This window comes from Mixophyes fleayi, chromosome 4, assembly GCF_038048845.1.
Source record: "Mixophyes fleayi isolate aMixFle1 chromosome 4, aMixFle1.hap1, whole genome shotgun sequence".
NCBI lineage: Eukaryota > Metazoa > Chordata > Amphibia > Anura > Limnodynastidae > Mixophyes > Mixophyes fleayi.
The window spans coordinates 229,781,122-229,795,778 of NC_134405.1; the positions used below are offsets into that span (position 1 = coordinate 229,781,122).

At 39.6% G+C, this 14,657-nt stretch overlaps 1 protein-coding gene across 2 annotated transcripts in view; it reads right to left on the reverse strand.

The window, feature by feature from the left end:
* Positions 1 to 7,905: 7,905 nt before the first annotated feature.
* The window catches only part of USP44 (ubiquitin specific peptidase 44), a 41,307-nt gene continuing 34,555 nt past the window's right edge, over positions 7,906 to 14,657 (reverse strand). The window contains exons 4-6 of one of the 2 annotated variants that reach the window (XM_075209421.1): positions 12,678 to 12,744; positions 10,812 to 11,017; positions 7,906 to 8,746 (exon numbers count right to left, since the gene is read on the reverse strand). In XM_075209421.1, the coding sequence (XP_075065522.1) occupies positions 8,568 to 8,746; positions 10,812 to 11,017; positions 12,678 to 12,744 (452 nt within the window). In that variant the 3' untranslated portion in view covers positions 7,906 to 8,567. Of the gene's footprint in view, positions 8,747 to 10,811; positions 11,018 to 12,677; positions 12,787 to 14,657 lie in introns of both variants that reach the window. The other variant, XM_075209420.1, reaches the window with a different exon arrangement.

The following is a 14,657-nucleotide window of genomic DNA, read 5'->3' on the forward strand; positions in this document are numbered from 1 at the left end:
GATAGTTACTTGCAAATGAATTCATAAAGGAAATGCAGTTTACTATGCCCTAAATGCACACTTGCCTTGCTTCATACTTTGTAAACGGTGACGACTTCACTGTTATGCCACTATGATAGGAGGAAAAACCAGTAATGGAAAGGCATAAGGTTTTATAATAAGGTAATAGCCATCAGAAGTCACATAAAAACATAGTGATTATTACACATTCTTGTAATGTGTCAAATTATGTGAGACACTATCAGTTATATTAGATTTAATTACATGCCCTTTTTTTCAGTTGTAGGAAATTGAGACAACTTGCTGTCAATCTAATGTTAAGTCCACACTCGGTTTTAGTTAGGAAAAGTCTCAACCATTGTTTCTTTATACAAATCTTGGTTATTCCAACATTCTGGGATAGATGCAGCTTACTGCGTTTCTCCAGTGGGTTACAAGACCCGATGCATGCTCTTCAGTACTGTTAACATAGTCACTCTCACAGTTATCATAAACTCTAACTTTCCTCCCTGATTTGTATTGGATGTGTTCACACATAGACTGACTACATGGAAACTGCTTTTGCATTTCCAAGTGTGAATTAGTCCAAAGTGTTTTACAAGTGTTTATGAAAACGTGTCATATCAGAATGTAACTGTGCTCCAATTACATACTATGTGTATCTTTAAAATGAATAAGATTATGTACAATTGTCAAAGCGGAGATCCAGCCTGGTTGGTAATAAGACAATGTTGTAGATTTTAAAAGCATAATTTTCCCACCTTTTAGTTTTGAAATGCACTATAACACAAAATTACTTCTAGATGAAACATAGTATCTTACCACAGATGTTACTTCCAGAAACATCAAGTAGATTAGCTGCATCAAAACACTGTTGTGTAGGCACGAAAACCTTTTTCAAAGGTTTTTTTTTCAAGTGCACCCTTATATATTTAAGTTTTGTTTTGTGACCAGTGAGGAATATTAACATTCCTTTTGTGACAGTCTTCATGTGTATGCAAGTTCACAAGCAAGCTCATTAAAGAGGGAACACTGTGCGTATAAGCTTGTGACATTGACCTCATAGGATGATCCAACAAAATTAAATGTAAAGTGGTAAATTTATGACTGGATTAATATATGGTGATCCTACAATTGTCCCACAGTATGCAATGCATGTAAAAATGTCTTTTGACTGTCCGTACAAAGCCTATGCATGTAAAGCACACTTGTTTTGTGAGTTTAAAATTGGTGTACTAATAATTGGATTTAAATTACAACAGCTCAGTAATTTGTATATCCTAAACCTACCTGCCCCACTCTCAGTGCAGTTTTCTGCAGAGTGGAAGAATGCACAATCTTTCTTTGCCAACCCATGCACCTTGCACAAACTGAAGCATGCTGTGGGTTTAAAGCTGATTTTGCATTGCCCATTGAATACTCTGAGCTTTGTAAATTTACCTCACTATGGGGGACATTAAATTTGGCACAAGGTGTATCCAGAACGGCCGCAGAGATGTTATGGCAGGAATCTCTGTTAATTTTTTTTCTCGCACCGCATAGAGGTACACAAAAAAAATGAGCAGAGATTCTATCCATAATTGAATCTCCCCCTCTGCCAATTAACCTCGGAAAAAACAACCTGGAAGTATGTATGCCTGTAACCATGGTGATGTATAGCTACTCTGATACAAAATATACACATAGAAAACTAACCACTAAATAATAAAGCATTATCTCCCAGAGTGTAATTTGTAGGATCCCACATTAATTTGACTCCAGTAAAAGAGGATTCATTTGGAACATGTTAATCTTATTGGTTGCATTGTTATCAACATGTGGATTTTTAAACAATTAGGCAAAGCATTTCAGTTTTTGTCCTTTTGATTTCATGTGGAGGAATAAGTAGAAGTCACTCTACATTGCTTCCTATGAGATGTGGATCTTCTCTATTCACATCAGCAGGTTTTTTAATCCCTTATCTCTCATATAGAATTGCTTGTAATGTTTCTAGATCTGAATAGACAGATCTCCCTAGAGCATAGATGCTATATATCCCTTCTTCTTTTCAGGGTTTTAGAGACTTGCCCTTGAAAATGTCCCTATATTTCAGTATGGACCAATTGCAAAATAACAATGTTTCCACACCATAGATCCAATGCTTAACAGTGCTGTAAAAGTTTATATTTATTAAATAAGAACATTTAGAATGCAAATAGTAAATTCAGTTACTGTAGAATGATTGTACTCCACTGAGAGAGGCTCTTTTAAGATGTGCTCAGATGCCCTCCACTTGCTCAAGAATTACAACACATGCTGCTCAGACTTCCCACTTGCACCACCCCATGTCTAAAAACAGTTACCTGCACAGCTGGAGGGAGGCATCTGGTGACCGTGCACTGCCCTCCTCCAATTGGATGTGCTGCATGATCTCCCTGCAGGGTGCAGCGGTGGTCATGTGACATAGAAGCCAGCTGATCCCTTTCAGTTCTACGCTATTCTTTATTATAAGGCAGAGAATAAGAATGGGGGCCTCAGCTGAAGGGTTGCTGGGCCTCTTTTTGCCCACCACTGCTCTTGATGTCACTGTATTAGGTTTGCATCAGGAGGAAGATTATAGTTTGATTTGACACCTGCAGAGCCCTCAAGTTAACGAGTACAAAGATCTTGAAAACAACCTAAACAATATTGACAATGCATCTGGAAGGTGTGCAGTTATATTTCAGTAGGATATATCTGATCATTACTTCCAGTGTAGGAAGAGTTCTGTATTAATTAGCTAACTAAAATGTAATAAAGCAGGCCACCACTCTGTTTTAATCTCGTCTCCTCTATCCCTTCTTCCCAAGCTGTGTAATATAAGAAATACCATGGATAGTCTTCTACAGTACTTTATTAAGTATTAACCCTAGCACAAAAAAAAGTAAAGTACACCTAGCACTGCTTCCCTCTACCAGGCACACAATATAAAAATTATAAGTAGGGGTAAAAGAAATAAAACTTTGGGACACAGTTTTCATCACAAACTAAGTCACCAAAACCACTTAATCATGCTCTAATCCAGCCAACCATGCTCATAGTTCCCTGATATCACCCACAGTTACTATGGCCTGCACCTTTCCTTGGGGTTATAACAATAGAAAGAATTTTCATTTATATTTAGTAGCACTTTGGTTTTAACCACAAATAAGTTGATAAAAATTAATAAGATGAAAGAAAAATAAAAAATGAGTTGGAGACACTGGGCCTAGCAACGCCCTGTATGTATCCACACTCCCAAATCCTTGGGGTCCATTGCTACTACAATAAATATAGACAGCAAATACCATAGCCAAATATAGACACATGAATGTATGAAAGACGACCGGCAGACTGCTCCTCAATATAAAACAAACTAAGCTTTCTCTGAAATAAGGTTGCAGATACCTAAACGACCTACACAACACTACTCCCAAGTATAGCAATAGCAAGACGTTGGAGTCTTAAAATGGAGACAGGAGGAAGATGATCAGTTTCTCAATGTCATTCATCCTGCTACAACGCAGATCGTTATCTGCTAGGGAAGTCGGAAATACTACTATCACCAGAGAACACACTGTACTTCCTTGCAGCATCCAATGACTGAACCACAGGGCTTAGCTTAGCATTGATTATGTGGCATATGTGAGGAGAGTTACGATGGGTTAGTGGCTGGGTAAGAATGAATAGAGCTCTAGGGAAATAAGGAAGGGTCTAGTTCGTGGGGGGAAAAAGTGAGAAAGCAAAAGATAGAAACATTGCCTGGGCTTGTTTTATCAGATTAATAAATAGGACAAACTGTTGGACTATGTCTACTCAGGCCTTTTTTTTTTCCAAAGTAAATACAGAGCTCAAATATAGCTTTCTCTGTCACCCTATTGGGGCACACTGTGAAACATTGGGGTATAGTAGGTGGTCCTGGTGTCAATGCAGTTTATTTTAAGTGCCCTTAGCAGTCAGGTATGTTTCTCGGCTCCTGTCCTGGATTTTCATTTTTAATGATTCTATTAATTATTTTCACCTTTAATTTTTTACAGCATGTGCTAGGCTTAGGGATGCCTTCCACTCCCCCAGGTCCTTAAGCCAGAGTGAGTAGCCTGAAGGCTTCCTCACCCCCAGCACTGCTGCATATTATTTTCAGTGTCTCCTGCACTTAGCGCAGGAGACTGCAGCTGTCTGTCAGTGCAGTATACAGTGCAGACAGCTGCGACCACAGCAGACCTATCAAAAGATGCTGCGTTCACTTCCCCCCTAGGCAACGAGTACAGCCGGGCAGAGGGAGGGGGGGGGGGAGGAGGCCAGAAGCCAGCCACAGTAAAGGCCCAACAGTGGAGTGAACTCTAGGCCGACAGAGTCGGTCTCCGTATGATGGGACTCCCAGCCACAGCAATGTGGTGGGAGCCACTCCTGTGCAGTTTCAGAAAATATGACTGAAATCACCCTCTGATTCTTCAGCGCGGGGGATTGGCACTCGGCGATATATAATAGACCTGCTCAAACTAACGGTTTTTCTGCACAGGACTGGCAGCCTTTGGTCTCTGGAGCAGAACACTCAGATTGTAAATTCAGAATCTGTTGGATTGCAGGGTAATTATTACAATCCCTCCACTGGAAAGAGGTTTTGGGTTTTACTCCAACCTGTTTCTAATTCCAAAAAAACGGACATAGCCTTTAGGTCCATCCTTAATTTAAAAAGCCTCAACAAACACGTTTGAGTCCTGGGTTGCAGGATGGAGTCTATGGTCTGTCATTGCAGGAATGGAACCAGGAGAGTTCCTGGCTTCACTGGACATAAAGGACGTTTACCTCCATGTTCCCATATTGTAGGGACATCAAACACCTAATCCGCTTTGTGGTGCAGGACACCCATTACCAGTTCCAGGCGTTACCCTTTGGCCGAGCAACAGCAGCAAGGGTTTTGATCAAGGTGATGGCGGTCATGGTGGGCCTTCTTCATTCCCAGGGAGTCACGGCTGTTCCTTACTCGGATGACTTACTGTAGAAGGCACCATCCTACCATGTCTTGACCCGCCACATACAAATTATGATGTCCTTCCTGGGAACACATGGTTCATCAACCTGCCACAGTCCTCCTTGATACCAGCTATGGGGATGCGCTTTTTAGGTCTCAACTTTGATACCAGGCATCAGAGAGTGTTTCTCCCAGAGGACAAAGTCTGCTCGATACAGTCCAAGGTCAAGGACCTCCTGACAAGACGAGAAGTCTACCTCCTTTGCTGCATGAGGTTGTTGGACACCATGGTCTCGGTTTTCTAGACGGTGTCCTTTGCACAATTTCACTCAAGGACGTTCCAGAGGGAATTACAAAGACTGTTTTCAAAATCCCATCCTTATCTAGACAGATGATCAAGCTGTCTGTGACGGTGTGCAAGTCTCTCACATGGCTGAACTGGTTGCATCTATCCAGGGGTTGCTCCTTCCAGATGTGGAAATGGATGCTGGTGACCACAGAAACCAGCCTGTCAGGGTGGGGAGATGTCATTGCCACTCTCCGGTTTCAAGGTCTTTGGGAACCTTAGAAGGCATTTCTCCCCGTAAATGTGCGGGAGCTTTGGGCGGTTTATAATGTGCTTGTCTGGGCACAGAGGTTTCTGGCAGGCAAGCCACTGCGAGTCCAGTCGGACAATGCGACTGAAATGACCTACCTGAACCATTAAAGGAGTACCCACAGTGCCATGGCCGTGAAAGACCCATACAAGATAATGTTGTGGGTGGAATATCATGTTCCAGTTATCTCGACCATCTTCATCCTAGTGGTGGAAAACTGGGAGGCCGACTATCAATTGCAACAAGTTCCATCCAGGCGAATGGTCCATGCACCATGTGAAGGTGTTTGACCTTCTATGTCCGGCTGATCCAAATGCTGAACTAGATCTCATGACGTCCCATCTGAACTTCAAGGTCCCTCTATTCTGCCCAAAAGTCCAGATCCTGTTACAGAATTTGTTAATGCCATGGTGATTCTGTGGTAGTTTCATTGGGTCTGTTTACCCTGCTTCCAAATATACACAAGAATTTGAAGCGGGAACTGGCAAAAGCCATTCTAGTGGCTCCAGAATGGCCTTGCCATCTTCTCGGGAAGAATGTCTGAGTTGGGGATGCTATGTTGTCTTTCCCCCCCCCCCCCCTTCCCCCTGTGCACCAAGTTCTAGTTTGTCCCGAAAGTTTTTTCCCATTTTCATTTTAACCAGGAGATTGTAGTGCCAACCTTCTCCTCATCCTTCTTACTTTGGAACATGGTCCAGGCTCTTCGGTGCTATGTGGACTGCACTGTGACAATTCGCAAAACTTCTGATTTGTTTGTGCTGTATAACACGCACAAGCGGGGTTGCCCAGCCTCTAGACTTTCATTGGCTAGATGCATCGCCTCCACTATCAGATTGGCCTATGTTCAATCAGCTAGACCAGTGCCAGGCTTGTTGGCTCCTCTGACCTTGTGTTATTGTACAGATTACAGGGCTTTGCCTCTCAGAATGCCAGCTTTGACCGAAAAGCTTTGTGTGCAGCTGTTTCAGAGCAGTCCCTCCCTTAGGGGGCAGGTTTGAAAGGTCCCCAATGTGTTGCAGTGTCCCTCAATAGGACAAAAGAGAAAATAGGAATTTTGTACTTGCTGTAAAAATCACTTTCTCTTAGTCCATTGGGGGGACACTGCACACCCACCATTGCTCTGTGTTGTATGGTGAGTTGCTTGTTTGTTATGGTTGACCTTTTCAGCCCTCCTTTGGACTTTGTTATGCATAAACTGAATACGCTTAACTAGTGGTGGAGCTACACTCACAGTTATACTGTTAAAGTGCCTTAAATCCAGGACCACATTCTATACCCCAATGTGTCGCAGTGTCCCCCAATGGACTAAGAGAAAGGGATTTTATGGCAAGTACCAAAATCCTATTTTGTGTTTGTTCTCAACTAGAGAGGAGTCATTTTTCACCCATACGAGAAGAATTAGTAGCCTTCAATATACAAATCTTGCAGCAAGAAACAATTTATCATTTGTTGTACAGTAATATTGAACATAAGCAAGAACCAGAAGTACAAAGTGTCTGAACAAATGGCTACATTATGCTCCAAGGAGCAGTTCCTCAGACCAATGTTTCTCAAACCCAGTTCTCAGGGAGCCCACATAGTGCAGGTTTTCCAGGTCACTAGTGACATCATTTTTCTAATGTGTCAGTAATGAATACACCTATGCTCCAGCAAGAAGATCTGGAAAACATGCACTGCTGGGGCTTCCTGAGGACTCAATTTGTCAAACACTGTCAGAGCTGCATACAGTAAATGGATAAACCAGGCTCAACTTATATTATAGAGCAGAAGTTTGAACCAATAAATATTTAGTAGCTCATTATTTCTGTGCGGACGTATATCAACAGGATTTCATATAGGCACATGGACTCTCCTGGCTGACTTCACAGAGCCTCCTCACCGTAAGAGAAAGCACCCTACCAGAAACTGTGATACTCGGTGTGATGTAATATATATCCTACTCTCCACATCAAAGTTTACTAAATGAGCACGCAAATACCTTTCCAATATCTTGTAAGTGGTGTGTATCTCATTCTGCTTAGAAATGCATAATTGTGGGAATGGTTCAATGAAAGCATTGCTAGGCACCAGTTGATTAGTGCAATTAGATAAAATTATTGCGTTTATTATAATATTCAATATGCATCTGTATTTTGTGGATGTGATTAAACTAAAACTGTGTGTACCTGGGTTGCCAGCAACATTCAGGCACAGAGCACAGCAGACACGTGGGTGAAAAGAGGTGTTGCACAAGCCTATGAATTTACTTAATATCTATTGCAAATAACCACATAATTGATGCTACCCAACCCCTAATGCTATGCAGCATCAAACTGCAATATAAGAAATCAAACAAAGCTGTTTTAGTTAAATGCAGTTTTAAAGAATGGATGTCACTGTAAAAACATACAATTGTATTTGAAGGCCAGAATGGCTGTAATGAAATAGTAATCAATGGGATCTCAATAACCAGCTTGTAGATAGTAAATACAGGATACAGTAATCATAAAAATACAATGCAGGATGAAAATCTAAAATAACATGACATCCATAAATCACAAAGCCAAAAATCAGTCTGAGGTCAGAACTACAAAATTTACATGGGAACATTAAAAAATATAGTTTGATATAAAATGTTTTAAAGTTATACATTACCAATATACAAAATGTTAAAATTGTTTTATTCAATTTCGACTGCTCAATTTCATACAAAAAAAATGTATAAACATATTGTACATTAAAAGTGAGAAATATGACATTCTTACAGTCTTATATGAGCATGTTTTTTTCTGCTATGGATGACATTTGTTATATACACTTGTACTACAACCTGCTCAGGCCAGAAAGACAACAAAAGTAAAAAAAAATTAATTTCGGGCCCCATCACACAGGACACGGTTGTTCGTTTGCTTCATTTAACTTCTCCCAAGTGAGCGGGTAGCAAAGTATGTACATACACAAGGAGGTTTATCATGTGAAACACAGAGATCAGAAGCTGCCCTTACACCTCCCATGAGTGTTCATTAGCATGGTGTAGACGGTGGGCTGCTGCACAGGGTGCCGTGACCTGAAAGCCTGTTAGATAAGTGTCCATTCTCCTGAGTGCCACGCTGAGTGTAGAATAGAATGTATGCTTGAGCCTTGCAGACCTCTTCCACTGTGCAAGTGTGCAGCTTGGAGTCATTGCAGTGTACCCAGAATCCTATTGGGAAAAAAATTAGTGCATCATATAACACTGCAATAAAGAAGATGGGAGCGTGCAACCTATACAAGGGACACAATATAAATAAAGAGCTTTGCGGTATAAAGATGTACAACTGTGAAAACAAACCTCTTTGCTTTCCGTTCACTTGAGACATGTAGGATGTTTAATGTATCACTCTACAATTGTAGCTTTGAGAATAAAAGCAGTCTGGAAATGTGTTTGTGGTGTACTTGGCAATACTGGATAGATATGAACCCATATATGGTATACCTACGAGGTTTATCAACAAAAGGCTTATATGGAGGCTGTGAAAAAAACTATAGTGTCAGGACATCAGAGTGGGAGTACTAATTGGTACACAATCTAGTTTGGAAGGATCGCGCTCTCTAAAAATGTACTGCAAGAGCTGCCCCAGTTGAGGGTATCCCTCCCTCAATAAACAAAAATATATACCAGAATTAACTAGGCACTCATTGACTATATGTACCTTACTGATATGGATACAATTAATTAGTAAAAACCTGAGTGCAAATGGCAAATAAATAATAATTTAATACATAACAAATATCACAGAACTAGGTTAAAATCCGCCTGTATGTCACTATATACAATCAATCAGAATTACAATAGACCAACATATTAAATACCAATAATTAATAACCATAAACGTGGTAAACAATAAAAACATAAAATGTTATACATTAAAAATTGATGGCCTCCAGCCAATTGTACATGCGGTAGATTTGTATCGGATCCAAAGAGAATGGCAGATATAGGAGATTGGTGTAAAGATACAAACGTCCTAGTTACAGTACAGATCTATATGGTGTTACCAACACCGAAAAAAATGTCCTTGCGGATTAGTGACAACGAATGATGGGAGATCCAATCATATGCCCATTGAAAAAAGTAAATACAGTGATGCTCGAGTAAAAATACTTGCTGTTATGATCCCTCACAGCGGCCGCGCGGCAGGGTGGTATAATCGCTCTTAGTCTCGGTGAGTTAGAGCTGTGCAGGGCATAGTTCTGTAGCGAACAGTACTGTAACTAGGACGTTTGTATCTTTACACCAATCTCCTATATCTGCCATTCTCTTTGGATCCCATACAAATCTACCGCATGTACAATTGGCTGGAGGCCATCAATTTTTAATGTATAACATTTCATGTTTATATTGTTTACCACGTTTATGGTTATTAATTATTGGTATTTAATATGTTGGTCTATTATTGTAATTCTGATTGATTGTATATAGTTACATACAGGCGGATTTTAACCTAATTCTGTGATATTTGTTATGTATTAAATTGTTATTATTTATTTGCCATTTGCACTCAGGTTTTTACCAATTAATTGTATTACTTATTTATTACTAATTAATTGTATCCATATCAGTAAGGTACATATAGTCAATGAGTGCCTAGTTAATTCGAGTACTAATTGGTGACTTCTTTATCAATTACCTCCGAGTTGTGAGCACCTACTTCTCTGCACAAAAATATAAAAATCAAAAACGCACAAATTATAGTGTCTCCTTAATTATTGCAATAAACTGACTATAGAAGTGATTTTCTATCTGAGTGTGTACACACAAACATCTAATGAATTTGTACACACCCAATTTATGCTCAGCACGGTCACTTTTCTAACTGGCTTTATGTCACAGCTATAAAGCCCAATGACGCCACATTCCGTAGGTTTAAAATGAGCAGCCCTGTCCTTACTATATTAGCATTAGGAATAATTAAATGATACATTTTACCTAATGCACAAAATACAGAGCTCAAATTATTTGCATTACTTTTAACAATAATTGGTAGCCACTGGACGCTCACACAACACAGCTACAGGCTTTAACCTACAAGTGGTATCATCGGACAACTTAAAAGGGACACTACTATCAAAACTATGTTGTTTTAATTTGTGTGTAATATTTCTGGTCAACTTGATGCTTCTATAGATTATGTAGGCTACTGAAGGCACCATTATCTGAAAAATAATTTCTTGCGATTTCTTTATTGCTTTAGCAGTAAGCAGATTAAACAGAGCACTTTCTTTACCTCCTTCTGGATTGTAGCAGAAGGCCGTATAATGACCAGAACCAAATCCTTTCCCATGATGCATCACTACAGCAGATAAGTCATAAATAAAGGAATCCGCCTTAAGGGTTGCAGTAGATTCTCGACAACAATACGGCTCCATGTTTAGCATCTGATCAAACCGAACGTGTACCCCAATTTTCTCACGATGATTGCGACCAGACCACCTAAAAATAATCACAGTAATCTGAGCAATGTAATAAAGAAACAGCTACTAACTATATCTATATCTATCTATAGTGTACTACCAATGTAAACTTTAGGGCACTATGCTCTATAAACATAAAGCTTGAGTAAGCGTATGGGGAAAACGAGGCAAACTATCTGGTTCTAAAGTTAATGTATAATTTCATCTTTAGTAGAGCAGACATTAAGGAAATATTAAGAAAATATCTCACCCCTCCCCCCCCTCTCACAATAGCAAATTTAGTGGTGGAAGGAGTCCAAGTTGCTCCATAGCTCCTATATTAGAGCTCTGTTGAGAAATATGGACAGCTTTATAGTGTTGCCGAATGGTATCTGAACTCTATTTGAAGCAATCTGGCTCTTGGCTTTCAGTTGTCCTTTAATCTAGGATTAAAAAAATACATCCAAATACAGAGTCCTGATAACAATGAGTGTTCAATGCAATACATTTTATTGAGATTTCTTACAATGCATTTTGAAAAACCAATAACAAATTTAAGGGGTTAACATCAAAAATGGAAAGGGGATATCTGAACAAGGGGAAGTGTGTGTGTGTGTGTGTGTGTGTGTGTGTGTGTGTGTGTGTGTGTTTGTGTAAAAACATATTGGCCTGAGTCATTAAGGATTGCAAAGCATAAAAACAGGGTAACTTTGGAACTGGACAAAACCATGTTGCCCTGAAAGGGGAGGAAAATTTAAAACATGGGGACAGATTTATAGTTGGGGTGGGGCATGTCCTGGATCAACTTTAAATTTCCGCGTGGAAATAAAGCTATCAAGTGTGTGTGCTACGTGACAAAACAGCCAGTTTTGAAATTATGAGCAAACCAATAATCTAATTTGCACCCCTTGCATTGTAACATGGTATGTCCAGGAGAGGGGAAAACAAACAAACAAAAAAAAAAACACAAACTTGCTCCTTTATTTTGCTTTGCTCTCCTTAAGGACTCGGGCCCATTAAGTATAAGAGTAACCTCACTGAGAAGACAAAAATGAGCATACCATGTTGACGTGCAACAGTGCAGTAATTACTGTTAAGCTGGTGTGATGGGGTGTGGCGAAGTCGGATGGTCTACATAGATGACACACCACTTAATCAAAGGGAAATATGTAGTTGTTGAGGATTTGAAATCAATGCTTTCCATATCATAACTTCTCTTAATTATGGATATGATTTTAGAAAGCGGTAGGGGAACTCTTTTTTCTAATGAGGAGCTACTGCGGCTCTATTTTCAATAAGTATATGACCTGTAACGTATCTATTGTGATGCTGGAGCTGTTGGGGATAAGGGTGGAACACAGCTTTTTTGGAAGTGGTTGAAGTCTTGTGCTAGTGACCAGATTTATCAGCTCAGACACTTCCGCCCAGAGAACCTGTATTTTTGGCCAGCTCCTGAATGTGTGTATAAGGGTTCCAACAACATTATGAAGCTTGTACACACAAAAATCTAATTTTACACAAACACCTGCAACATTCTGGTTCAGGGGCTCATTGGATACTAGGAAAACAGGGCATAATTCTTCCTGTTCTAAAATTTGCCCATCCTATAAAATCTCTCTAGGGCCAAGTCAATGAAGTGCACATGCAGGTTTAAATGTTAAGTGAACGTAAAGTGATATACAACATACATATGCCATTACCTGAACCTCTTGAGATGGAGTCTCAGAACCTGAGGAAGTCCACACACCATCAGCTGTTTCTGGGCTTCTGTAAGGACAACTGGTTTGGATGAAAATTTCCTGCGCTTTGCTGCACACATTACAAGAAAAACATGGTTAGCTGCTAACCAGATTATTATTATTCTTAATGAGCACCAAGTTGTATGCAATGCTATCTTAAGAAAATAGGTAGTATTTTCCCAGCATGCAAGAGGAAAATTACTTAATTAATTTGCACCCCTTGCAGACGAGAGCTGGATTTGCTCTGGTCACTAAATGAAGGCCATAGTTGTTATGACTTGGGCATGTACACACTGATGTTTGCAACGCACTTTCAAAAGCATGTTTAACTTTTGCTGTTAACGTGCATATAAACCGCATTGGATTTAAGAAGGCGTTTAGACTAACAAGTGTGTTCAATCCGTGTTTTCTAAACATGCGTTTGACTTGGCAAGAGGACTTTCTTTTTTGTCACAAACACTTGTGAAAATGCTTCTTAACGGATTTGAGACGAATGCAAGTTTTCAGTATTTAATAAGCGTTTTGGCTACTTGTCTAGTGGGATTGTCCAGATCTGCCTTAAAATTATACTGCATTCTTTTGCCCTAAATCCTGAGTTGTGAACCATGTACAACTGTAAGCTCCTAATGATAAAAAATAAAAAGCATTGATGCCAACTCATCCTTTTGTAAGCCTGCAGTTATAAATCCAATCCCTCCAGCTGCCGATAGCAGTCAGGAGCAGCAACGTGGAATGTAATCAGTCATTTCTTCACTGACATGCAATATGGTAAATAGCAGTACATCTCAGCAGTGGTGTCACAGGTGTTTGTGTGTGTGTCAAGCCCAGGAAATGTGGCTTCCAGCAGCTGTTGAGAAGCTTGTTTACAGGCACATCATAATCAATGGGAACTGCTGAATTCCTGACAAATGAGATTGCTGAAGCTGTAGAAATACTGCGTGTATATAAAGCAGCAGCACATGCTGTGTGATGCTCAGATTACACCATGGATAAAACATTCACTTTTAAGAGCTTGTTCACAAGTTCATATTTCTTCCAAACAAAAAATCGTGTGCAAAGTCCTATGCAATATACTTTGTCTGCACAATTGAACATATAGGGAAACTGGCAGCTGAGCTTATAGAGGAAAATATTGTGCTTCTGCAGCAGTGGTATTATTTGCTTTGTTACCAAGGTGGAGAATTCAAAGTCTCCCTAACTTTATTAGTTGTTATAATGAACTAAATGAATGCTTGTAAAAAGCCATGGTAATGTTCTTTACAAGTATAGCAGGAAAGATATTTGTAAAGTTTTACTAGATGGTATATAAATCTTGATATTCTTCATAGGACTGATAAAACGCATTATGGTAGATGCTGGGCGCACAATGATGCCAATCTACATATTTGGTACACTTTGCCATCAGGAAGAAACTAACCTCCTTTTCAAATTTACTTAAAGTTTATGGTCTCAATCCCTCTTTTACTTCCACAAGAGAAATAAAGAATGAAAGATCTTCAGCCAAAACAAGAATCTAGCAGCAACTACAAGTAATCCTGCTCTCATGGACTCTCAGATATTAAAAGGAAATGTCCACTCAAACTACTTATTCTTTAATATTGACCCCCCCTTAATTATAAGAACTGTAACTATAAGGCAGCATGGGGACATTCTGGTCTGTCAGAAGCCTCTTATTTACAAACGTCCCTGCCATAAGCTTTAGAAACAGCTTTTCGAAAGATTTCTGCAGGTGAGAGGGTTCAGGTAGGTAGTCAAACTACAATTTATTTTGCTTAGTTTTTTTCAACGACTAAAACATATGAGATTAAGCAAAGATCACGCAGGAGATAATCCTCATAGCAGATGACAGAATATGCACCAAGCCACATTATAGCAAAATTACCTAACTGATGGCACTCAGACGATTTACATATTAATACTAGTAATAGCCTTCTTCCCAAG